Source organism: Culex pipiens, chromosome 2 (assembly GCF_016801865.2).
Source record: "Culex pipiens pallens isolate TS chromosome 2, TS_CPP_V2, whole genome shotgun sequence".
Lineage (NCBI taxonomy): Eukaryota > Metazoa > Arthropoda > Insecta > Diptera > Culicidae > Culex > Culex pipiens.
The window spans coordinates 161,556,181-161,581,030 of NC_068938.1; the positions used below are offsets into that span (position 1 = coordinate 161,556,181).

Genomic DNA, 24,850 nt, shown 5'->3' on the forward strand with positions numbered 1-24,850 from the left:
TCGTATTTTTTAATCCAACTGGAACTTTTTTGGTGCCTTCGGTATGTCCAAAGAAGCCATTTTGCATCATTAGTTTGTCCATATAGTTTCCCTTTCAAATTTGGCAGCTGTCCATACAAAAATGATGTATGAAAATTCAAAAATCTGTATCTTTTGAAGGAATTTTTTTATCGATTTGGTGTCTTGGGCAAAGTTGTAGGTATGGATATGGACTACACTGGAAAAAAAATGATACACAGTAAAAAAAAATTGGTGATTTTTTTATTTAACTTTTTATCACTTAAACTTGATTTGCAAAAAAGTTGCGAGTTATGAATTTTTTAATCAATACTGATTTTTTCAAAAAATCGAAATTTTGGTCGCAAAAATTTTTCAACTTCATTTTTTGATGTAAAATCAAATTTGCAATCAAAAAGTACTTTAGTGAAATTTTGATAAAGTGCACCGTTTTCAAATTAAGAGGCAGTATTTGTAAATATTGCTCGGTTTGTTCTAGAGGTCGTATCGAGGTGCTCCGATTTGGATGAAACTTTCAGCGTTTGTTTGTCTATACATGAGATGAACTTATGCCAAATATGAGCCCTCTACGACAAAGGGAAGTGGGGTAAAACGGGGTTTGAAGTTTGAGGTCGAAAAAACCTTAGAAATCTTAAAATTGCTCGCATTTCCGTAAAACTGCATCAATTCCAATTCTCTTAGATGCATTCGAAAGGTAATTTGAAGCCCTTTAAAATGTGCCATAGACATCCAGGATTGGTTAGACTTTTTCTCATAGCTTTTGCAAATTACTGTTAAAAATTGATTTTTTTAAAACCTTAATATCTTTTTGCAACATCCTCCAACACCCATACTCCCATAGGTCAAAAGATAGGAAATTTCATGCACTATAAGCCTACGGTATTATGGCTTTTTGGCCAATCGCAGTTTTTCTCATAGTTTTTCAATTTTTCTAGAACAAACATTTTACAACGTTAGTTTTTGCCCTGTAGGCCAAGAAGACGGCACTTTTTGGTCTCAATTTTGTCATATTCGGAATCCTCGGACAATTTCACGTAAGTTAACATTCAATATTACGTACTTCTAAAATGTTAGTCTTGGTTTAAAATTTTTGAAAATATTTTTTTCGAAAAGATCGGAAAATTTCACAAATGTGTCATATATTAACATTGAAAATCGGACCATTAGTTGCTGAGATATCGACATTAAAAATTGATGGGCTGTTAGGGTGAGACTTAGAAAACATCAATTTTCCAGTTTTTAAACCTTTGCATGGCAATATCTCAGCAACTAAAGATCGTATCAACAAAGTCCGAAGAAGCAAAATATAGAGAATTTTCTCAGCTTTTCAAAAATATTTTTTTCAGAAGTGTGCAAACATGTGCACTAATTTTAAAAAATGAAAAACTGCGACTATTTTCAAAAAAGTCACCTAAATTTGGATTTAACTTGAAAACGGTGCACTTTATCAAAATTTCACTAAAGTACTTTTTGATTGCAAATTTGATTTTACATCGAAAAATGAAGTTGAAAAATGTTTGCGACCAATATTTTGATTTTTTGAAAAAATCTGTTTTTATTCAAAAATTCATAACTCGGTCAATGATTTTTTGCACAACCTGGAAATTTCTGAAAAGTTGGCATTTTATGTCCTCTAAAACATATCAAAAAAATAAAAAAAAATAAAAATAGTGTTTTTTTGCAAATCAAGTTTTAGTCATAAAAAGTTAAATAAAAAATCACCATTTTTTTTTTACCGTGTATCATTTTTTTCCAGTGTAGTCCGTATCCATACCTACAACTTTGCCCAAGACAACAAATCGATCAAAAAATTTCTTCAAGAGAAACAGATTTTTGAATTTTCATGCATCATTTTTGTATGGACAGCTGCCAAATTTGTATGGAAAATTATATGGACAAACTAATGATGCAAAATGGCTTCTTTGGGCATACCGAAGGCACCAAAAAATTTTCAGTCGGATTAAAAAATACAAAATAAATCGAATGACCGAAATCCTAGAGAACTGCTCATCATAAAAGAGGTAATATTCAACCTTCCAAAATTAAATCTTCCAAATTTACAAAAAAAATGTGTGTAGTCATTGCACAATATTTCGATTTCTTTTATTGATTTAGGATATAACAGACACAGAACAACACAAATATTACATTGTTTTCCAAATTTCAAGCTACGAAGTGCTCTAAAACTGCTGTCCTTATTCAGACGTAGACCCCAATCTCCCCAGTTGATAAAATAATATTATCTGCACGAGTCGTACATTTATCCAACGAGAGGCTTTAACAAGTTTGACCTCTCACACGAATCGGCTTGTACAGCCAGCGCTCACGAAATTTCGACTTTGTTTTTGATAGGTGACAGAACACTTCCCTCTAGCAATACATTCGCTCAGAGAATGATCGTTTGACATTCGACCGAGATTCCGTTTATCTCTCCCATGATCGCACATTCAAATGACTTCTGTCACCACGCAGCAAGCAGAGAGGAAGAGAGAGGCGAAAAACGAGAGAAATTGCAAGTTGTCTCGTTCGGGCGGCTGCTTGAGTGATACTCATTTTTTCGTTCATTTCGTCTTTGTGTTTACGTTCACCGACCATCGTCAAGCAATAAGAATCATGAAGTACTTTCAAATGTCGAGCAGTCCCATTCAGTGACAGATCCCTTTTCAAGCCTTGAGTACAGCGAATGACCCAGAGAGACCGATTGCACTTTGTCGCTCAAAGTTGACTCAAAATAGTCTGCGATGGGCTTTGTTTTGATCATTTATTAAAATGTTTAAAATCAATGTTATCAAACATATTTTGCAATTTTGTTGAAAACACAATAGAACTTTACACCATGCCAAATACAAATTTACGGCAATCTGTGGTACTGCAAACCAAGAGAGCGCTGCGATGGTATTTTGTTAGGATCTCTCCTCTCTAAAATTATTCGTTTGTGACTCGGGATGACAGACGGAGCAGGTAAAGAAATTCACAAAGTATTTGTTTCGCTGTGTGAAGCGATTGGCCAAAAAGCTAGCAGCTAGCGAGTCGTGTTCGCTCACGAATGGTTGCGCGCTTCAGTCGGCAATGATTCGTTCAGCGATGACCCTTGATTTGAATCTTGTTGAAAATAAAATACGGCTTTCGGAACCACTCCCTTTGCAACACTTACTTTCATCACACCAACAACGGTGACTCCTCACCACCAAACCAGGACCTTCTCCACCCACGGAAAAATGATAAATATTTATTAGAGAGACAGATTTCAAAATGTATTCAAATCGCTTGTTTGCATATTGTTTCGCCGCTAACGAACGAATTTGCTTGCGATTATCCATTTTTGGTTTGTATAAGGCAAGTTCGGTGGATCAAGGGGGAGAAGCGGACTTGAAAGTGACCGCATCTGCAGACCGGCTTCTGGAACTGGCCAGGGACAGGGAGGTGTGAAATGTCAATATGACAAAGTGCGCCCACCCGAGTATTTGAGAGCACTGCGTTGGGGTGAAAAATTGAGGGACACACTTGACTGCAAGGTGCCAATTTAGGGTGCAAACAAAAGTGATGAAGTTTCGTGGTGGGTGGGATGGGGGTTGGGTTGATGGTTCGATTGATTGGGCGAGGGTGAAATGTCGGCCAATTAGGGGTTGTTATTGATTGGTGGATTATTTAAACTTGAGCCAGTTTTCTAATGATTTGATAAAGTTATGTCAACCACAGTGAGAATATTTAATTTACAATATCTATCATTTTTTCTACAAGATATGGTGCACTTTTTTGTGCAATAAAGAAATAAAAGAAACCGCTTTGAAAGTAAACTATGAGTCTTCAACCAAACAAAACCCATAGTGGCTTCATCCTACCTTTTGAAACCTTTTGATTCCTACAGAGTTTTTCTTAAAATAAATCTTCACTAAGGCAATCAGAGATATTTTTTCAATAACATTCCTCCACCATATTGTCCGGATTTCCTCCCAACTTTTCCACCATCTCGGGAAAATATATGTAGTCTACTCACTTTTTCACGTATTGCCAACTCCTAGCAGTCCAGTACGCAGCGCTAACAAAAGCAAATACTAAATTATTTGCTTGTTTTCTACCGACCAAACAGAGAGTACGAGAGAGGGCGAGTATTCGCAAGTGAGTGACTGAACTTCACCGTCGGTTGCTGCCTACCAACAACAACAGCTCAACGACCAATGGCGCAAAACTGTGCTGTTCAATGCAATAGCCAGTAGAGTATGGAGTCCAGTGTAGTGGATACCAACTGGGAAATGATAAATTTTCCAATATATCCAGCACCACCACCAGCCGGACTATACTCGAGCCGGGAGTTGAACTCTATGGAGAACTGGCCAGAGACTATGTACAACTCTGGCGTACAATATCTAGAAGATACACAGCAATGTTGGCAACAATATGGTTGCCAACTTTATGATAAATAAGGTTGTTTTAGAGTCTGGTTCCATTTCAAGTATCGAAAAAGTAGAAAACATCCAACTCATGGTGATTTATGATTGCTGGCAACACTTCCACCCATTCCGTCGGTATATACCCTGTAGAAAAAACACCCTACTGTTCCTAAAATATAATCGGGTTTAGTCGGATGCATCGACTGACGAAATAACCGACTAATCGGCCGATGTTGCAACATACGCTTATGGAAATTTAACCCAGACGTAAGCCGACGAATCGGTATTCGCAATCAGCCAACTCGATCATACGAAGTTGGCCGATTAGTAGGTTGATTAAAATCACTGTCCCCGGAGAAATCCGGGAACCTGCGTCTTAATGGAACCGGCGTATGAATTAGCTGCCAAAAAGTAATGGATTACATACCTACAACGTTTCGGCTGCTAGTTCAATCACCTAAAAATAAATTTACGAATTAGAAATCATTGTCTATTTTTTAGAACTTCCAGACAAAGTTCCAAATGTTCTGTGAATAAAATTTATTCGATATTTCATAACAAAAACTTACCCCAAAAGATTCAAGTAAATACACCGATGGTCAATTGAAGCGCCGGGCCTTCTGCCGGGACCGCTACCTCAAAACTATGTTTTGGTTCATCACCTTGAAAACATTTAAAAACAAACAAACACTTGAAACAATAAACTTGCCTATTTTTCTTAAAAATGACTATTGAAACACTTAGAAAATACTTACCAAACTTTGTACAAGCAACTTTTTGCTACAACATTGAAAATTGCAGGAATTCCGGTTCAAATTAACGCAGACAATAATTTACCTAAGTCCATTTAGTAAACAACACTAAAACGTATTTCATTGACCGATTCTTTGACCAACTTAGTGTGTTTCCGTGCATGCCCGACTAAAGCCAATCTAATTTGCCGATTAATTGATCGACTGAAACGTTGGCATCGACGCATGCCAACTTAGTAGGTTTACTGGTCGGTCGTTTTAGAAGACACCCGATTTCGTAGGCTGATTCCTCAGATTGAGAACTGTCAAACTTTTTACAGGGTACCAAAACATGCGCAAGGATCTGGCCTACATGCCAATGCTGTTGAAAATAACCCTGTAGAAAAAACACCCTACTGTTCCTAAAATATAATCGGGTTTAGTCGGATGCATCGACTGACGAAATAACCGACTAATCGGCCGATGTTGCAACATACGCTTATGGAAATTTAACCCAGACGTAAGCCGACGAATCGGTATTCGCAATCAGCCAACTCGATCATACGAAGTTGGCCGATTAGTAGGTTGATTAAAATCACTGTCCCCGGAGAAATCCGGGAACCTGCGTCTTAATGGAACCGGCGTATGAATTAGCTGCCAAAAAGTAATGGATTACATACCTACAACGTTTCGGCTGCTAGTTCAATCACCTAAAAATAAATTTACGAATTAGAAATCATTGTCTATTTTTTAGAACTTCCAGACAAAGTTCCAAATGTTCTGTGAATAAAATTTATTCGATATTTCATAACAAAAACTTACCCCAAAAGATTCAAGTAAATACACCGATGGTCAATTGAAGCGCCGGGCCTTCTGCCGGGACCGCTACCTCAAAACTATGTTTTGGTTCATCACCTTGAAAACATTTAAAAACAAACAAACACTTGAAACAATAAACTTGCCTATTTTTCTTAAAAATGACTATTGAAACACTTAGAAAATACTTACCAAACTTTGTACAAGCAACTTTTTGCTACAACATTGAAAATTGCAGGAATTCCGGTTCAAATTAACGCAGACAATAATTTACCTAAGTCCATTTAGTAAACAACACTAAAACGTATTTCATTGACCGATTCTTTGACCAACTTAGTGTGTTTCCGTGCATGCCCGACTAAAGCCAATCTAATTTGCCGATTAATTGATCGACTGAAACGTTGGCATCGACGCATGCCAACTTAGTAGGTTTACTGGTCGGTCGTTTTAGAAGACACCCGATTTCGTAGGCTGATTCCTCAGATTGAGAACTGTCAAACTTTTTACAGGGTAACACTCAAAGTACGAATCTTGTCAAACGACACCGAATAGCGCGAACCCTGTTTCTTGCTTGTTTGTTGTTGTTCATTCCGAAGCAAGAAGAAGAAGCCCACCTCCAACAAACCAGTCCAAATACCAGCGACTTTGTGGTTTGTGACTTGGGGAGATGCCCGCAAAAAAGGGCAGCAACACCAACAGAAACAGAAACGGAAAAACAGCGGCAATAAAACCGCCTTTATGTACCAAACTGAGATAGCGACGGGCATTTGTCGCCTTGTAGATCGCACCATCCGGAAAAGTGGCCAAAACGGTGACTCGGGGTCCCCAAAATAGGAAATCGTTAGGGCGAGTGAGGGCGTAGGGTGGTTCTTGATGTTTGTTAAAACTCAAAAGTTTAAATAATTTGTGGGCCGAATTTTAATTTTGAATATATTGTTTTATTTCAATAAAACCTTGCATATTGCAAAAAATGTAAAAAACTTCTACTGAAATGTAATCGGTTCTCCAAAATTAGTCAATACCAAAAATATAAACATTTAAAAAAACGTGCCTCAAAATGGTTTCTATTTTAAGAAAATCTTTGAAATCGTTTTTTTATTAGAAGATTTTTTTAAATATAATTATGAATAGGGTTTAAAAACCCTTCGTAAAACCTAATGATTTTTTCCCAAATTTTCAATATAATTGATAGCTACCCTCGCACAACTCAGCATCAGTGCCGTATCGTGTGATTTCCTTAAAAGAATACTGCTTTTAGCTCCGACTCCGGTATGCTACCCATATTTGCCACTGTCGTGATCAACACTGTTTTACAACACAATTCCAGCATGTTTGCTACCATTTTAAACGGCAACTTCAGCATCGCTTGAATTTCAACCGCGATTTGTCGAAAAAAAAATCAAAGGAGTGGTTTCGTATTTTCAAGTTGCTTTGTTTTCAGTTCGATGTTTTGTCCAGTTTTATTGAAAATAAGTGGTTCATTCACATTGATTTAAAAAAGTACAAGAAATCAGATTATTTGGCTGTCATTTATTTTCTTCAAAATTTACAACTGCTCTCATTCTGTCAGGGGCAACAAATTTCATCATCCAAGCAGATTTATACTCCATGTCATGCAATTGTAACAAAGGAGAATTACCGTCATCAGGGGTGACATTGGGTCTGGGGGGTGAGATTGGGTCATACAAATTTCCTCATTTTTGTATGACCCAATCTCACCCCCCAGACCCAATGTCACCCCTGATGACGGTACTGAACTTTTTCTCAAATTAATGTGCTTCTACAAAAAGTCACACCGAGATAAATTGAGCGAGTAAATTATCTGTCCGAAGTGAAATGTTTGCAAACCATGACGTAAGTGTTGAGCATTTTAATAGCTTTCTTCCCTCAAAATAAACAAAAGTCCTATTTGTTCGGAACCAACAGTGTACCATAAAAAACCCCATCAGCTCATAAACAGTTCAAAAATAAGCACAACTTTTTAATCAGTCCACTTCGAGTCGACAGTTCCACACACCAAGTTGATGACTTTCACGCAGTACGATTTCATCGGGGATGACCAACCGAAAGTTATTGACCAAAAATTTAAAATTAGCTCACACAAAACATCCCGCTGCTGCGCAGTTAATTTCAAGCTCATCATAGAAAATCTCTCGAAACTCGTTTTGGCTGAGCAATGAACTTGGGTAGTTTAACGCCCACCTAAAATTAGTTGCTAAGCTATTCTTACGGGGACATTGGACACTTTTTTGTTGACACCCAGCAAACCAAGGAATTCCGGAAGCATTTATTACTCAAATTACTGGATCAAAATAATTAAACTCACCGGATATCTCTTTTGAAAATCAAACTATAAAAAAAACTAACTTAATCCACCTATGTGGTTGGAGCCTTCCTCACTCATTACCAATAATGGCTGTACACAAATTCCATCTATGTATTTTTTAGATCCGGAATAAAAAAGTACATAAATATCACTTAAGTGATATCTCGAGACAGGGTTGCCAGATCATCAATGTTTTGGACTCGTTGGAAAGGTCTTTTGATAACCTAACCAACGATGGGTTGGATGGTGGATCCGGACATAGTTTACATACATTTAAGTGAGATCCGGCTTCCAAAAAGTCCATCAATATCAGTTAAAGGGCCATATCTCGAGACAGGGTTGCCAGATCTTCAATGTTTTGGACTCGTTGGAAAGGTCTTTTGATAACCTAACCAACGATGGGTTGGATGGTGGATCCGGACATAGTTTACATACATTTAAGTGAGATCCGGATATGTGTGAAAACACATATTTATGCATAACTTTTGAACAACTTATCGAAACTTCAATCTGTATAAAACTCGATCTATGGGACCCTGAACCAAGTCAAATGCAACAGGTTCGGGTCAAATCGGTTCAGCCAGTGCCGAGAAACATGAGCTAGTTTGTTGGTCACATACATACATACACACACACATACACACACACATACACACAGACATTTGTTCAGTTTTCGATTCTGAGTCGATATGTATACATGAAGGTGGGTCTTTGAGCTTTTAATAAAAAGTTCATTTTTAGAGCAGGATTATAGCCTTACCTCAGTAAGGAAGGCAAATCACTGAATATCAAAAGAAGGACTAAACGTATTAACTTTTGTTCGAAGTTTTAAATGTGCTAGTTTGATTTTGTGTTACAAATATGGATTATGTAAACTTAACAATTATTGTTAAAATAAAACACAGAGTCTTCAGGTTTATACATCAAAAATCAAACCAATAGATTTTGAGACATCGTGAATGATATATTTTCGTTTTTCCCAAAATTAAAGCTTTAAGGAGATAAAAAAGTAAATTTTTTATTACTTACCACGGTTTAAACATTTCGCTGCAAATAAAGTTGTTTTGCAGACATTAGTTTTCTAAAATCAAAGTTCCTACGTTTTTTTTTTTCAAATGAATATTTTTTACGGTAAAAAAAAATCAAAGCATTTTTAACTGATTCAAAAAGATTGTCAACGCAGTAAAATAAATAACTTTTTTTACAATTTTTTACATTTTACATTCTTGCAAGTCAAATTCCATTGAAATTTTGAAGATATTTGAAAAAAAATCCTTTTGATTTTTCGAGCCAAACATTTTCATAGACCATTTTATTTCCAAATTTGGATCATGTTTTAATTTTTTTTACTATACCTTCGTTTTTTACAAACATATTTTTTCAAAAAAAACCCAGATATTATGGGAAATCAACTTATTGTGATAAACAGTCGAAAAAAATCGTTTTTTTTTTTCTCTATACGTTACATAAGGAACGAATAGACATCAAAATATAAAAAATGTAATTCAAGTGAAAAAAAAACAATATACGAATGAAGAATTGCGATTCTACGCTGATTTTTATTCTAGTTTCTGAATTTTATACGATTCTAACTGCAATAAAAATTACTTTCAAAATTTGAGGAAATATGTCAAAAACTGTATTTAGAGAAGTTATTTATGAAAACCTAATCGCTTATTTTGAATGCTTTTAAAAATTATAATTCTTTACAGTGGACTCTCTCGTTGTCGATATTGAAGGGACCATCGAGAGCGGGAGTTATCAAATTATAGAACGAAAATCAAAGCAATCTTTTTGAAGGGATTGGAAATTCATTGACAGCTGGAGCAATATTGATTTTTTGCAAGGCTTTTTGTAGCTCAGCAACGAACTATTTGATTTCTCAGGAAATTATCTCAATTCACCAAAAAAAAATTTGTGTATGTAAGTATGGCACGGAGCGACGGCGGAGGTCTGACTTGTCTGTGATCGGAGTCGGTTCGTCGCCGAGGAGCTCCGCCGAATTTTCGCGTTTTTATTGTGTTTTTGACTAGTTTCGGGCGCGTGTGTGGTTTTAGAGTGCAGATTGGGAGGGCTGTTACCAGATTTTCACGGAGTTCAGTGATTCACGCCGGAATTTAGTGCATTTTCATCAAATTTATTCAGATGATTGTGTTTTCTTCTTCCTGTGCAAAGGGAAGGAATCGTTTTCTATCGACAGTTACGTCGACTGTTAGGTCGACTGTCAGGGGCTAACGTTCTCACGAACGGGAACGCGATGCTCATCGGTTGTTGTTGTGACAGTTCAGGAAGGGTGCAAAGCGGAAGGCTAAAATCCAATAGGATTGAAATTTTGTTGGCAAAGAAATAACTGAAAGAAGGGAAAAGTGATTTTCTCTATGTTTTAGAGACTCCTCAGACAAAGTTTGTGTGATTTAGTGGAAGGCTTACTCCAGAGCTGTTCTGCGTGTATAAATGGTTTTTTTTTAAACAGCAAATCCGCTAACTGCTCTTGACACAAGCGTTACCGATGGAGATACATCAGCAGTTGGAAATGGAAGACCGTTGCAAGAAGCGTCACCAACGGAGGACACCAGCTGAACAGAGCTCCGCCTAATATCCTTTTGCAAAGAATTTGTGATATTTCTTTCTTATATTTCACTATCTCTTTTTTCTTATCTTTCTTTCTCTTATTCATTTTTAACTGCTTCTATTAGAGTATCTTGCGAAATTTTCATTCGAATCCTCAACTAAGTCTTTCGCTCTATAAAGCCTTACCGTTTCTTTAATATTTTTATAAAAAAAAAAGGTTTTTACGTCTGTTCTATAACTATTCGCTATGTCTCAATTAATAACAAACCACTTTATAGCTTTTCAGCTGGGTATGAAGGTAATTTATTAAAACAAACATGATATATTGAAATTTTATAAAATGACTATTAACACTCAAACGCTCGGGTAGTCATTTGACCCCTATTTTTTTTCTTAAAAATCTCATAACTTTTGGTAGAATTGACCAAATTGGATGCTTCCGGTTGCAAAAGATCCAGATTTGTCTATATTTTGAACTGTCAGATGGGGGACAAATATGGTCCACTTTTACCGGAGATATTCCGGATTCCGTTGGGGTACCTCGGCCATCCTATTTGGGGTTTTGGTCAATAGAACAAAATCCATTTCACAGAAAAATGCCGGAAATGATGCAAAACTTCAAGGCATCCTTCTAATACATCATCCAGCAAAAATAATTGACATGGTTAAGTCATACGGGGCACTGGAACCGGTTCCATCTGGGCACCAATCGACATCAGCTCAGTGAACCGTTTTCGGTTGGAACCTGTTTCGGTGCCCGAAGGTCTTGGCCATGCCATGTGTCTATGCAGGATGATGTATTAGAATGATGCCTTGAAGTTTTGCATCATTTCCGGCATTTTTCTGTGCAATGGTTTTTGTTCTATTGACCAAAACTCCAAATAGGAGGGTCGAGGTACCCCAACGGAATCCGGAATATCTCCGGTAAAAGTGGTACCATATTTGTCCCCCATCTGACAGTTCAAAATATAGACAAATCTGGATCTTTTGCAACCGGAAGCATCCAATTTGGTCAATTCTACCAAAAGTTATGAGATTTTTAAGAAAAAAAATAGGGGTCAAATGACTACCCGAGCGTTTGAGTGTTTTTTTTTTTTTTTTTTTTTTTTTTTTTTTTTTTTTTTTTTTTTTTTTTTTTTTTTTTTTTTTTTAATTTATATTTATTCAAATTTCTTTTCCATGTACATTCATTCAGTTAAAATATTATTGAGTGTCCAATCACAAACGATGACTTTTCACCTCAATTTTAAATACTAGCAACTTTCATTTATTCATGAAATATTGTAGCTTTCGCTATACAGTGATTTCAAATGTAGGAGGTCCTACATGTACAAAAGGGAAAAGGGATACCTTAAAACTAACTTATAAACTATATAAAGAGCGGATCAATGCAGCTGAAGACTGCAATGATTTTTGTCGAAATGCATCAATTATCTTATTGGACATAACATCCAAAGTGTCAACTTCGGCTAATTGATGAAGTTCACTGGTGCTGAACCAGGGAGGAAGTTTCAGAATCATTTTCAGAATTTTGTTCTGAATCCTCTGAAGTTTTTTCTTCCTGGTTAAGCAACAGCTTGTCCAGATCGGCACAGCATAAAGCATGGCAGGTCTGAAAATTTGTTTATAAATTAACAGTTTATTCTTGAGACAAAGTCTAGAATTCCTGTTTATAAGTGGATACAAACATTTAATATATTTGTTACATTTAACCTGGATACTTTCAATGTGATCCTTGTAAGTAAGGTTTTTGTCAAAACCAAGTCCAAGATATTTCACTTGATCCTCCCACTTTAAATTTACCTCATTCATCTTTATAATGTGATGACTTTTTGGTTTAAGAAAATCAGCCCTTGGTTTGTGAGGGAAAATAATAAGTTGAGTTTTTGCAGCATTTGGAGTAATTTTCCATTCTTTCAAATAAGAATTGAAAATATCCAAGCTTTTTTGTAATCTTCTTGTGATGACACGAAGGCTTCTGCCTTTGGCGGAGATGCTTGTGTCATCAGCAAAAAGTGATTTCTGACATCCTGGGGGCAAATCAGGCAAGTCAGAAGTAAAAATATTGTATAAAATTGGACCCAAAATGCTTCCTTGAGGGACGCCAGCACGTACAGGTAGTTGATCAGATTTGCTATTCTGATAACATACCTGCAGAGTACGATCCGTCAAATAATTTTGAATAATTTTCACGATATAAATCGGAAAATTAAACCTTTTCAATTTCGCAATCAAACCTTTATGCCAAACACTGTCAAATGCTTTTTCTATGTCTAGAAGAGCAGCGCCAGTAGAATAACCCTCAGATTTGTTGCTTCGAATTAAATTTGAAACTCTCAACAACTGATGAGTAGTTGAATGCCCAAGGCGAAATCCAAACTGCTCATCAGCGAAAATTGAATTTTCATTAATGTGCGTCATCATTCTATTAAGAATTATTCTTTCGAATAATTTACTAATAGATGAAAGCAAACTAATGGGCCGATAGCTTGAGGCTTCAGCAGGATTTTTATCCGGTTTCAAAATCGGAATTACTTTGGCATTTTTCCAACTGCTGGGAAAATATGCCAAATCAAAACATTTGTTGAAAATTTTGACCAAGCTACTTAAAGTTGCTTCTGGTAATTTTTTAATTAAAATGTAAAAAATGCCATCCTCACCAGGGGCTTTCATATTTTGAAATTTTTTGATAATAGTTTTTATTTCATTCAGATCCGTATTAAAAACTTCATCTGATGAAAATTCTTGTTCAACAATGTTCTGAAATTCTATTGAAATATGATTTTCAATAGGACTCAAAACATTCAAGTTGAAATTATGAGCACTCTCAAACTGCTGAGCAAGTTTTTGAGCTTTTTCCCCATTAGTTAATAGAATATTATCACCATCCTTTAAAGAAGGGATGGGTTTTTGAGGTTTCTTAAGAACCTTTGAAAGTTTCCAAAAAGGTTTGGAATAAGGTTTAATTTGTTCGACATCTCTTGCGAACTTTTCATTTCGCAGGAGAGTGAATCTGTGGTCAATAACCTTTTGCAAATCTTTTTGAATTCGCTTCAGTGCAGGATCACGAGAACGTTGATACTGTCTTCGGCGAACATTTTTCAGACGAATCAGAAGCTGAAGATCGTCATCAATAATGGGAGAATCAAATTTGACTTGGACTTTAGGAATAGCAATATTCCTAGCATCCAAAATTGCATTAGTTAAAGATTCCAAGGCTGAATCAATATCAGCTTTGGTTTCTAAAACAAAATCATGATTTAAATTATTCTCAATATGATGCTGATACCTGTCCCAATTAGCTTTGTGGTAATTAAACACAGAACTATTGGGTCTGGTAACTGCTTCATGAGAAAGTGAAAAAGTTACTGGAAGGTGATCAGAATCAAAATCAGCATGAGTCACTAAAGGACCACAATACTGACTTTGATTTGTCAAAACCAAATCAATTGTTGATGGATTTCTAACAGAAGAAAAGCAAGTTGGCCCATTCGGGTATAAAACCGAATAAAGACCAGAAGTGCAATCTCTGAACAGAATTTTACCATTGGAATTTACTTTTGAATTATTCCAAGATTGGTGTTTGGCATTAAAATCACCGATGATCAAAAATCGAGATCTATGCCGAGTAAGTTTATTCAAATCCCCTTTGAAATAATTTGTATTTTCCCCAGTGCATTGGAATGGCAAATATGCAGCTGCAATCATAATTTTCCCAAAAGAAGTTTCAAGTTCAATGCCCAAACTTTCAATAACTTTTAACTTAAAGTCGCGTAACGTGCTATAAGTCATACTACGGTGGATAACTATTGCAACTCCACCGCCATTTCGATTCATTCGGTTATTAGTTATAACTTTATAATCTGGATCACTTTTCAAATAAGTGCCAGTTTTTAAAAATGTTTCGGTTATAACAGCAACATGCACGTTATGAACTCGTAAAAAGTTGAAAAATTCATTTTCTTTCGCTTTTAAAGAGCGAGCATTAAAATTCATAATATTGATGGAATTACTTAGATCCATGATTAAACTTCAGGGTAAGAACAACATCATTCGCAAATTTTAATCCAATCTGGATTGCTTCCATCATGGATGTAGCATTACTCATTGTTTGAATCAAACCAAACAGTGAGTTTTGCAAAAAAGTCATTTTTTCAAACGTAACATCGCCGAGATCAGAAGATCCCAAAGCGTTGCCAGCAGAAAAATTTTCAAATGAGATTTGAGGTACCTGCCCAATTTCAGAAAGATTGGTAGAGGATTTAAAATTCGTGGTTGAACCCGAAACGACGTTAGCATAAGAAATGCCATTGTTGTTACCTAACTTTTCCACGGTAGGGGTATTTCTAGAATTGTTCGAGTGAGACAGCACGAACGTTTGATTTAAAGATGCAGGTACAACCTGACTTCGAGAAAATTTCGGTTTGGATTTCGGCTGATGCTTAGCACGAGAATCCAAAACCTTTTTTCTGATGGGGCAATCCCAAAAATTTGATTTGTGATTTCCACCACAATTTGCACATTTAAATTGGGTGACTTCTTTCACGGGACAATTGTCCTTGTCGTGAGAAGAATCCCCGCAAACCATGCATTTTGGAACCATGGCGCAATGATCAGTACCGTGACCGAATGCCTGGCAACGCCGGCACTGGGTCAGATTCTGGCCATTACCGCCATGTTTCTTAAAATGCTCCCACTTTACCCGTACATGGAACAAAAACTGTACTTTGTCCAAAAGTTTCAAATTGTTGATTTCATTTCTGTTGAAATGAATCAGATAAAATTGTGAAGTCAAACCAAAGCGAGAAATATTCCCGTTTGATTTTTTCTTCATTGGTATTACTTGGGATGGGGCAAAGCCAAGCAACACCTTAAGTTCGTTTTTGATCTCATCCACCGACAAGTCGTTGGAGAGACCTTTCAAGACCGCCTTGAATGGCCGAGCATTCTTGGTCTCATACGTGTAGAAATTGTGTTTGTGGTTTTTCAAATAACCAACAAAAGTTTGGTGATCTTGTAAAGATTCCGTCAACAAGCGACATTCTCCTCTTCGACCAAGCTGGAACGAAACTTTCAAATTGCAAGTTTCCTTGCAATTCTTCAGTTGCGTTCGAAAGCTGGCCAAATCGGAGACGGAAGTCACTACAATTGGCGGAGCCTTTACTCGTTTCTCGACGGCAGAAGGCTCAGTACGAGGAGAAGGTTCCATGTCTTCAGTTTCGGATAAAACACCGAAACTGTTTGTCAATGGAATTGGAGGATTGACCTCACATTCAGAATCAGAATCAGACCTCAGAAGAGGCTGTTTTCTTTTTCTGTTACCGTTAGCCGGTTTAGCGTTCAAACGCTTCACCGACGTAACGACCAAATCTTCAGAAGATTTGCGTTTACCTTTGTTTTGACGCATTTTGCAAGCAAAGTTCTCTTAAAAAGATGGCTTCGTTTGTAAAATACAACAAAATTTCAGGTGGGGTTAGTCTTGAAAAGACTGTTTAGAATTTTGGAAAATAACTCAGGTAGTCTTTAAAAAGACTGTGAATTTTGTTTTGAAATAACTCTGAGCTTAGGTAGTAAAAAATACCGCAGCTCTAGTGTCCGTTCACCACGAAGGTTCGCAAGACACTGACTACCCGAGCGTTTGAGTGTTAATACACTTGACATACTCTACACAATACCTATGAAATCAATAACCGGAGCGTTTGGTACGGTATGTCCACGCATCCTTCCTCCCCTGTCGATTCTGTGAAATGTGATCCGTTCTCAGAATCCTCTCTGCGGTAAACACAACGCAGTAGGGCTGGCCGCTTTAATTTTTGTTTTACATTTTCGGGTATTCTCGGATGTACTGCAATTATTAATATTGACAAGAAAAGTGCTTGGGGCGTCATCTAATCACAAGACTTTCCAGTATGCTTTCATCGGACTGGCTGCGTTTGTGTTAGATTAGATTAGAGATTAGATTAGTAAGTATGGCACGGAGCGACGGCGCCGAGTACCCATACTTACACAAAGAATTTTAGAGCGCCCGCCGCGGGATTCGAACCGGCGACCTCTGGATTGTGAGTCCAGTGCGTGGTCCGATTGATCCACACGGGCGGGACGAGATAACGAGATGTAATATTGGATTCTTAAAATTTTCCTAATTTTTTTTTAAACAATGCAATCGACATACCTTGTCTATTTTCTTGAAAAATGTGTCTTAAATTCCGACGAAGCAGCATCCCATTTTAAAACAGCAAACAAACTTCCAATTATCGGTTCAGCATTTCCTAAAACAGCTCTTGAGAATGCAAGCCACCTCCAAACAAGGCCCTTATAAATAAACATCTTATCCAATACAATGTATAAACACTTCCCCTCCCGACGGTATTTCCGGCCAAGCCGGCCTTCGAACGCACTTATGTTCCATCAATCTCATCAGCACTCTTAAGAAGTTAGTAGATTTATACCCAATCGCGGGGCCCGAACTCAAAGACTCATTTAGTGCTCGTGTACACCATTTGCAACCAGGCGGCCATTGAAGCGGGGCGAGAGCTTCTCGGAATGCCGCCCACATTTGGTAATGGATGGAGCAACCTGGGCCAGCCAAGCTAGAAGGGCACAGAAGAGTTGAAGCTCTTTCTTCGTAGCACTATAAACTAAATAGGATAAGCGTAAAAGTGATTTATGGTGCGCACATGTGTTTACTCTACTAACTGACATTATCTCTTGCTTTGGCCAGGGCCCTGAGCCTGGCCCGGATCCAAGTGCGACCAACTCACCGTCCAACGACCGCACCCAAGTAGGAGAGCAGACAAAGTGTTGACGAAGGAAGATGTGCTTTAAGACCATCCTGCAGCAGCTCAGGGCTGTAAAAGGGAACTCCTGTTTCCCTAAATGAACCTGATCCATGGCCGGTAGCAGTAGCAGCAGCAAAAGGAAGATTGACACTTATCTCTGATGTTGAGGTTAGGATAAGACGAACTGGGACTGTCTGTGCCAAACCGGAGTTTTTCTTTTCTGAAGAAAGTGAACTCTGGCCAAGACGACTACTGCTTCGGTGTGCCTGCTGGGAAAGTTAATTGATGGTAATTATTGGTTTTGCAAGAATAAGAAAGTTTGCTCCGCAAAAGTCCTTGCTAATCTGGGGCACAGTGTGGAGTGGGGAACCGAGTGCTGAGGAGGGGTACATGTTCTTCAAGATTCTGACCGGACATTTGGAGAGTATCAGTTTGCTCCGGATATCGGCATTTTATTATGTCAGTGACGTAAGCAGATTAGTGTGATTAATTTTCTTTTCCGGTTAGCAAATCTCGGTCGGTAGTTTATTGGGGTGTTTGATCATAGAGTTTTGCAGTATATAAGATTGTATGCTTCACATTCGAATATTGTCTTCCACGGCAAAAAAATATTTCGGTCAAACTCAGACTGTTCAGACTGTGCTCAAAATCACAAAATCACAAAACTTCCAATATCTTTGCGTTGCTACTTTTTTTAAGGATCTAATAATTGTTTACTGAAAATTTCATTTATTCGTGTGCTAATAAGGCCGTTGCAAAAAAAATTTCAAAGTGAATGTCGCCTTCCCTTTCAAAATCGGTTCAACAAATCAAGGGGCAAAAAACTTCAAAATTTTCACGGAATTGTGAGTGTAATCAGCTTTAAACATTTTAGAATGCATTCCCCTGTGTTTATCAACACTTTTAACGTGTTCAAGTTTGTTTAAAAATGTTTTCAATTTTTGTGAAGTTCCGTTGTACAGCGCCGCAAAAAGTTTTATTTATATTTTGAAAACTGATTATTGCAAAACATTAGGGCATGTGTAAAATGTATTTTAATATTTTGTTTAGCTATGGTACAATTTTATACTTTTTTATTTTTTGAATTTAATTCACCTATGTGGTTGATGCCTTCCTCACTATTTACCAATAATGAGTGATATAATGAGTTTGGATCATGAATGAAAAAGTACTCAAATATCACTCGTTGGAAAGGTCTTTTGATTACCTAACCAACGATGAGTCGGATAATGGTTGTGGATATTGTTAACGACGGGTCGAATGATGGATCAGGACATAGTTTACAAACGTTTAAGTGGGATCCGGTTTCAAAAAGTGCATAGAAATCACTTAAGTGGTCATAACATGAGACAGGGTTGCCAGATCTTCAATGTTTTGGACTCGTTAGAAAGGTCTTTCGATTACCTAACCAACGATGGGTCGGATAATGAATGTGGATATTGTTTACGTACATTTAAGTGAGATCCGGCTACAAAAAAGTACATAAAAATCACTTAAGTGGTTAAAACTCGAGACAGGGCTGCCAGACACATTTTTATACATAACTTTTGAACTACTTATCGAAACTTCAAACAATTTAATAGCATTGTATGGGACCCTAAACCAAGTCGAAGGTGACTGGTTTGCTCAAAATCGGTTCCGCCAAAGCTGAGAAAACTGAGTGACATAATTTGTCATATACACACACATACACACAGAAATTTGTTCAATTATCGATTTTGAATCGATATATCCTGGCTAGAGGTGGGTTTGGGTTGTAACCCTCTGATTTCACATGAAATACAAAATCACTGATTTTGATTTATGCTTAATTTATGTGGATTTGATTCAAAATAACATTACTCAACCAAGTTACTGAAAATGGAAAAGTAGGTCCTTTTTATATTAACATTTTAGCACCCAATTAGGTCCGTGTTGTGGGTCTCGTGGCGCAGGGGTAGCGGCTTCGGCTGCCGATCCCGATGATGCTATGAGACGCGGGTTCGATTCCCGCCTTATCCACTGAGCTTCTATCGGATGGTGAAGTAAAACGTCGGTCCCGGTTTCTCCTGTCTCGTCAGAGGCGCTGGAGCAGAAATCCCACGTTAGAGGAAGGCCATGCCCCGGGGGGCGTAGTGCCAATAGTTTCGTTTAGGTCCCTGTAGAAATCTTGCCAGAGAGATCGCCATGACCTATTCCAAGCTTGTATAATTCCATAAATAACCCATATTTTAAAATAACAAAACCAACGAAACAACAAAAACTTACGTCATTCTAAAGAATTAAAAAAATCATTCCGAAGAATTAACTAAAATAGTAGTTTATGCAACAAGTTGCAAAAAGAGGATTTTTTCAGCACGAGTCGTACATTTATCCACCGAGGTTCACCGAGTTGGATAAATACGATGAGTGCTGAAAAAATCAAGTTTTGCAACGAGTTCCATACAACATTTTTTGCAATTCCAAAAAACACACACTGAGTGAAATTTTGTGTCAAATTTTCATGTATTTTGTCAATAAATCGTTTAAATCAAAAAAATGTTGAAAAGTGTTACTTTTCGAAACAAGTGCTGAAAAATTGAACTTTTCAGCACCCATTTCAGTGCTGAAAAGTAGAACTTTTCAGCATTTATTTTGAAAAGTGTTGCTATTCGATTCTGTTATTTTTGGTACAGAAAAGTAGGCTATTTCGTCGTTCAAGAATGACAGGATAAGTAAGTAGTTTCACGACGGAATTGCAAAAATTAATTTTAAAAGAATATGTTAAATTTAATTTTATTGTCCCTCATGCTCATGCTCATGCTCATGCTCAATGAGTTAAATTTAAATTTTATTACTTCTTATAAAAAAGCTGGCAAACCAAAACAAAAGTACAATCGATTTTGTTTTTCAAACGACAATTTGAAACTAAATAAGTCATTCACGAAATCACGTTACAAAATGCCCTCGAAAAGTAACAAAGACTTCCAACTTTAGTATCATCACCGTCACCACCATTGTCCTCGTCTCCGTCTAATGAGAACCCAATTTAGTCCGGATCCAATAAAGCACCGCCATATATTTTCGCTTGAACTAAACTCGTCAGATCAGTAACTTTTCTTTGTTCTCTACCAAGCCGAGACTGCTGCAACATTTCCCACCCAAGACAAGGTTGGTTCGCAATAAAGAGCTCGTGATATTGGAAACTTCGCAAGAGAAAAAACATCATCCAATCTAACAAAGGCATACACCACATAAAACGGTCGTTCCGAAATGAACCAACCTCTCCACCAGCCAATATGGCGGACACTGCTTTTTTGAACGAAAAATGGGGAGAGAAAAAAAACCTCGATGCTTTTCCTCGAAATTAGAAAGTTTATATAACTGTTATCTCTTGCGTCGCGTCTCGGAAAATGATTCTTTTGGACAGGGTGTTGGTTCTCGGTTCAGCATGGAGCAGTTCCAACCCCGTTCTTCGCAAAGAGAACAGAATATAATTCACATACTTCGTCAAATCGTGAACGCTCTGTATACTTCTGCAACTACTGCTATACTATCTGCTGAAATGGGATTGAGATTGAGCATGTTTTTGTGTTTTTCCTGATTTTTTCGAATGTAGGTTGCGCTAAGGGTGTGGAGTTCCACTGAGTATCGAAAATCAGAGCTTTTCCTCAGAGGACGGAAGATACTCTGCCCTACCCTGTATATAAGTTGAGTGCTTTTCTATTTTCAGGTTCGGGAACAATGAAAGATTTGTGAAAAATCACAAAATTAAGAGATTGTCTAATTTTTAAAAAATCAAATATTATGTGAATTCAATCAACTTTCATATAAATTAACATGACTTTATTTTATTTTTTGCGCTCTTTACATCAACAAGCTAAGCTCTAGTAAAAAGTAGAAATTTAGTAACAGTCTGACAGTTGACCATTTTCTAGTTCTTCGCATTTTTTTCATGTTTGTACTTTTGTAATTTGATGAAACTTTGTCCATCAATCAATTTTCAGTACAATTTTCTATACCAATTTTTGGACTTCATACAAATAAATCGGAATTGGAAATTGGAAAAACCGTATCATGAGTAAAATTTCCAAATCCATTCTTAGGTAAATTTGTTTAGGATCATTCGAAAAAAAAATTATGTTTTGATAAAGTATAGCTGAGCAAATGTACACCCAAAACTGGGCTGCAATAGTCCGAGAGAATAATGGCCTCGAGCCGGAGCGCCAAGAGATTTTTTAAATAAATCACTATTGGAAAATTTAAAAAAAAACACTTGGAAAAGTTCTAAAACTATTGATTGTAAGTTAAGACTAAAATGGAACTGTTAAGTACTTTTGTAAAATTTTGTATAATATGCACCAATTTCGATTTATAATCATTCTTAGTTATTTATGTTTTGTTTTCAAAAAATAGTCCACCATTTCCATATAAATGAAAAAAAAAACAATTTTTATTCTTAACATTATTTATTCAACCTATTGCTGATATATATCCTTGCAAAGAATAAAAATCAGGAAATAATCAAATAATTTTTAGCATTTTTTTACATCAAATTTGAAATTAATTAGGTTTAATTTAAATTGTTGACTACAAAAAAATCGGCTGTATGTGTTAATAATTTTCTGATTTTTAATATTTTCAGTCATTTTTTACCCAAATAACTTATATTTTTATTATTTTTCTCAAACTTCGAAAAAATCATAGTCCTAGAATAAATGCTTACTTCTACTTAATTTTTCAATTCAATCTAACTATTACATCTGACTATGTAACCATACTTTCAATATTATCTATGTTATTAGTCATTTTCAAACAATATTGTATAAAAAAAGTATTCTCCCAGTTGAGCTGCAACTTTTAAATAACATTATCACTCGAAAAGACTTCAAAATTACAGGTAAAACTAAGTCTAGGAAATTTAGTATCTGAATTAAAAAAGAATTAATTCTAACTTCTTTAAGAGAGTTCTTCAAACTTCTACACTAGCTTGCACAGATCTTCGGGTACTTAATCTTTAACAGAAAAAGTACAGATGCTCCATAAATTATCTTTTAAAGTAACTTCCACTAAAGTCAACTCGCGCTCTCAAATCCACTGCTAGGAGTCTGCCATCTGCCGCTTTATGTTGCAGCCTGTATCCTGGTTCCTCTTCTCTAGCCCTTTTCCACCGCACACACCTTTCCACAACCTTTCTTTTTTTGACACACAAACCCACCCTGCCCGGGATGGGTTGAGTTCATATTGCAGCAGTAGTACCTACAGAGCCCGCGACGCTCCGACCTAGTTCATAATAGTCGACGACTACCTCGCTAGTGTACCCCTGGTAGTAACGACAACAGCAAGAAAAACAACTCTAGTCTGGCAGGCCACGCCCCCTGAAACGCTTGCATCAGTCTCGTTGGCCATAGTGTTAAGGTGAAGTACATAAAGAGAGACACGCTCTGCGAGAGAGCGCACACCACGTGGTCTCGTCCCATCTTGCTCACGCTCACCGATTTGGTGGGCCAATGGGAGATCGGCAATAAGCAGAGAGCGACGACAAACGAGAGAGTGTTTCGAATATGAACTCCGCGTGGAACTGGTTTGCATCAACTCCGTACTTGTTCCGTCCTTCTGGTTTCATCCACTTCCAGAAACACCGTCCCCTCGCCGTTTAGGTCGTTGTTGCGCCTCTGCTCTCTCCCCCGGACAGTCGCTAGTGCCGGCCCGTTCTAGCTCACATGCGCCGTAGCTGCAGCGGCGGCCAGTACCTTTGAGGATTGATAGCCTGCATCTGCGTTACAACTTCAGTACATCTCAGGTGTCAGTTGCGGAAGGACGTGATTTTCGTTTTTGTCGTGCCCAGTTGATACCGCCGCCGCGAGTTAGTTAATTGTACACGACGACGACAACAACAACGGGGTCGCAAGAAACGGTCGTTTTTACTGCTGTACATAGTGTGAGTGTGAGTGTGTTTGTATTTTGGAGCTAGTTCCCCACCTCACCTCCTCCACCTGGAACCACCTGCTCCGCATGTCGGATCTTCTCCACCCCCAATTGGACTACCGTGTTGGGTGAAGCTCTCTCTTTCCCGGAGGTACGACTAACCGACTAGCCGTAGTGTTTAGTGAACATTTTAAATGACTACCTTCGTCGGGAAGCGTCCACCGACCGCCGTGCTGCAAGTTTAGTTGCAGTCCGTAAGCGAGTCCGCTGCGTGTGTGCGCCCAATGAAGTCCGGTGTTCAGTGTGACCAGTCAGCGTTAGTTAACGTTAGCAAGCATTAGTGTGTGGAGTGGTGAGAGCATCCTGTGTGTGCAACCCGTTGTGAACAAATCGATCGAGCTTAACCGAGTGGAAGTGTGATAATCGTGTGACGAGCGTACAATCAAACTAGATGTTGACCAATGCCGGTGAACGCACTGTTTGTTGTAGTTCATTGTTTGGAATTGTTGTTAGTGCCGTTAGTAGCCGCCCGTTGTTCCGTTGTTAGTGTTCAGCCGCCCTGCCATGGATAATCCCAGCTATGGATCGTCGCACATGTCATCGCCAGCGCTAGTAGTCTTCTCCCAGGCAGCGAACGGATTAAGTGACGCGCTGCGAATACAAAGACCGTTTCACGGACAAGTATGTTGTCGGATGTTATTGCGGTGTTGCGTGGTATTGCTGCGATTGAAGAAGATGTGAAATAGTGAAATGGTGTGAAATGGAGTGAACGATCTCAAGTGAAGGTTCTAGAACAAATCAATAATAGCAGTAAAACAGTTCTAAAAACAAGGATTTAAGAGGACTTTAACGGTGGGCACATTTAAAGTCAATAATAAATCGTCAATGCGTACAATTTTTTAAAACAATAAATGGAAGCTAATCATGAACAGAGTAATATCATTGGGATACTGATTAGTCATATCAAATAAAGTGCCTTCGAATTTCTTGATCACGCTTTGTACCAACATATGAGCCCGAAAATAATGCTGTTGAAATTTTCTTTTTATTTCTCAACAATTTCATCTTCAACAAAACTTAACCTAATTTTTATTTCAATTTTGTTTTGAAAATACTGCTTTTTCTGTGCTGAACAGTGCTGAAAAGTTCATTCTAGCATAAATTTGAGATTTTAAACAAGGTTTCAAAAAGCATAACTTAGCAATTGAAATACGCAACTTTTGGTATCCTAACATGTATAGGTCATCGCTGAAATTTTGAATTTATCGCAGTTTTAGTGAAAAAAGTTAATTTTTCCCGTTTTCTTAATTTTTCCATTTTTGCGCGTGGCGC

At 37.4% G+C, this 24,850-nt stretch overlaps 2 protein-coding genes and 1 pseudogene across 5 annotated transcripts in view; all 3 read left to right on the forward strand.

The window, feature by feature from the left end:
• Positions 1-17,638, forward strand: part of LOC128092691 (lipase member H-A-like) — a 53,846-nt pseudogene extending 36,208 nt beyond the window's left edge.
• Positions 1-24,850, forward strand: part of LOC128093113 (probable enoyl-CoA hydratase, mitochondrial) — a 204,992-nt gene that overhangs the window by 67,484 nt on the left and 112,658 nt on the right. The window lies entirely within an intron of this gene.
• The window catches only part of LOC128093107 (protein Teyrha-meyrha-like), a 40,936-nt gene continuing 39,465 nt past the window's right edge, over positions 23,380-24,850 (forward strand). For all 4 annotated transcript variants that reach the window (XR_008212247.1, XM_052708816.1, XM_052708818.1 and 1 more), the window contains exon 1: positions 23,380-24,199. Coding sequence is in view for 3 of the 4 variants with exons in the window: in XM_052708816.1 (XP_052564776.1) it covers positions 24,083-24,199 (117 nt within the window). In the remaining variant the exon portion in view is untranslated. The remainder of the gene's footprint in view (positions 24,200-24,850) is intronic.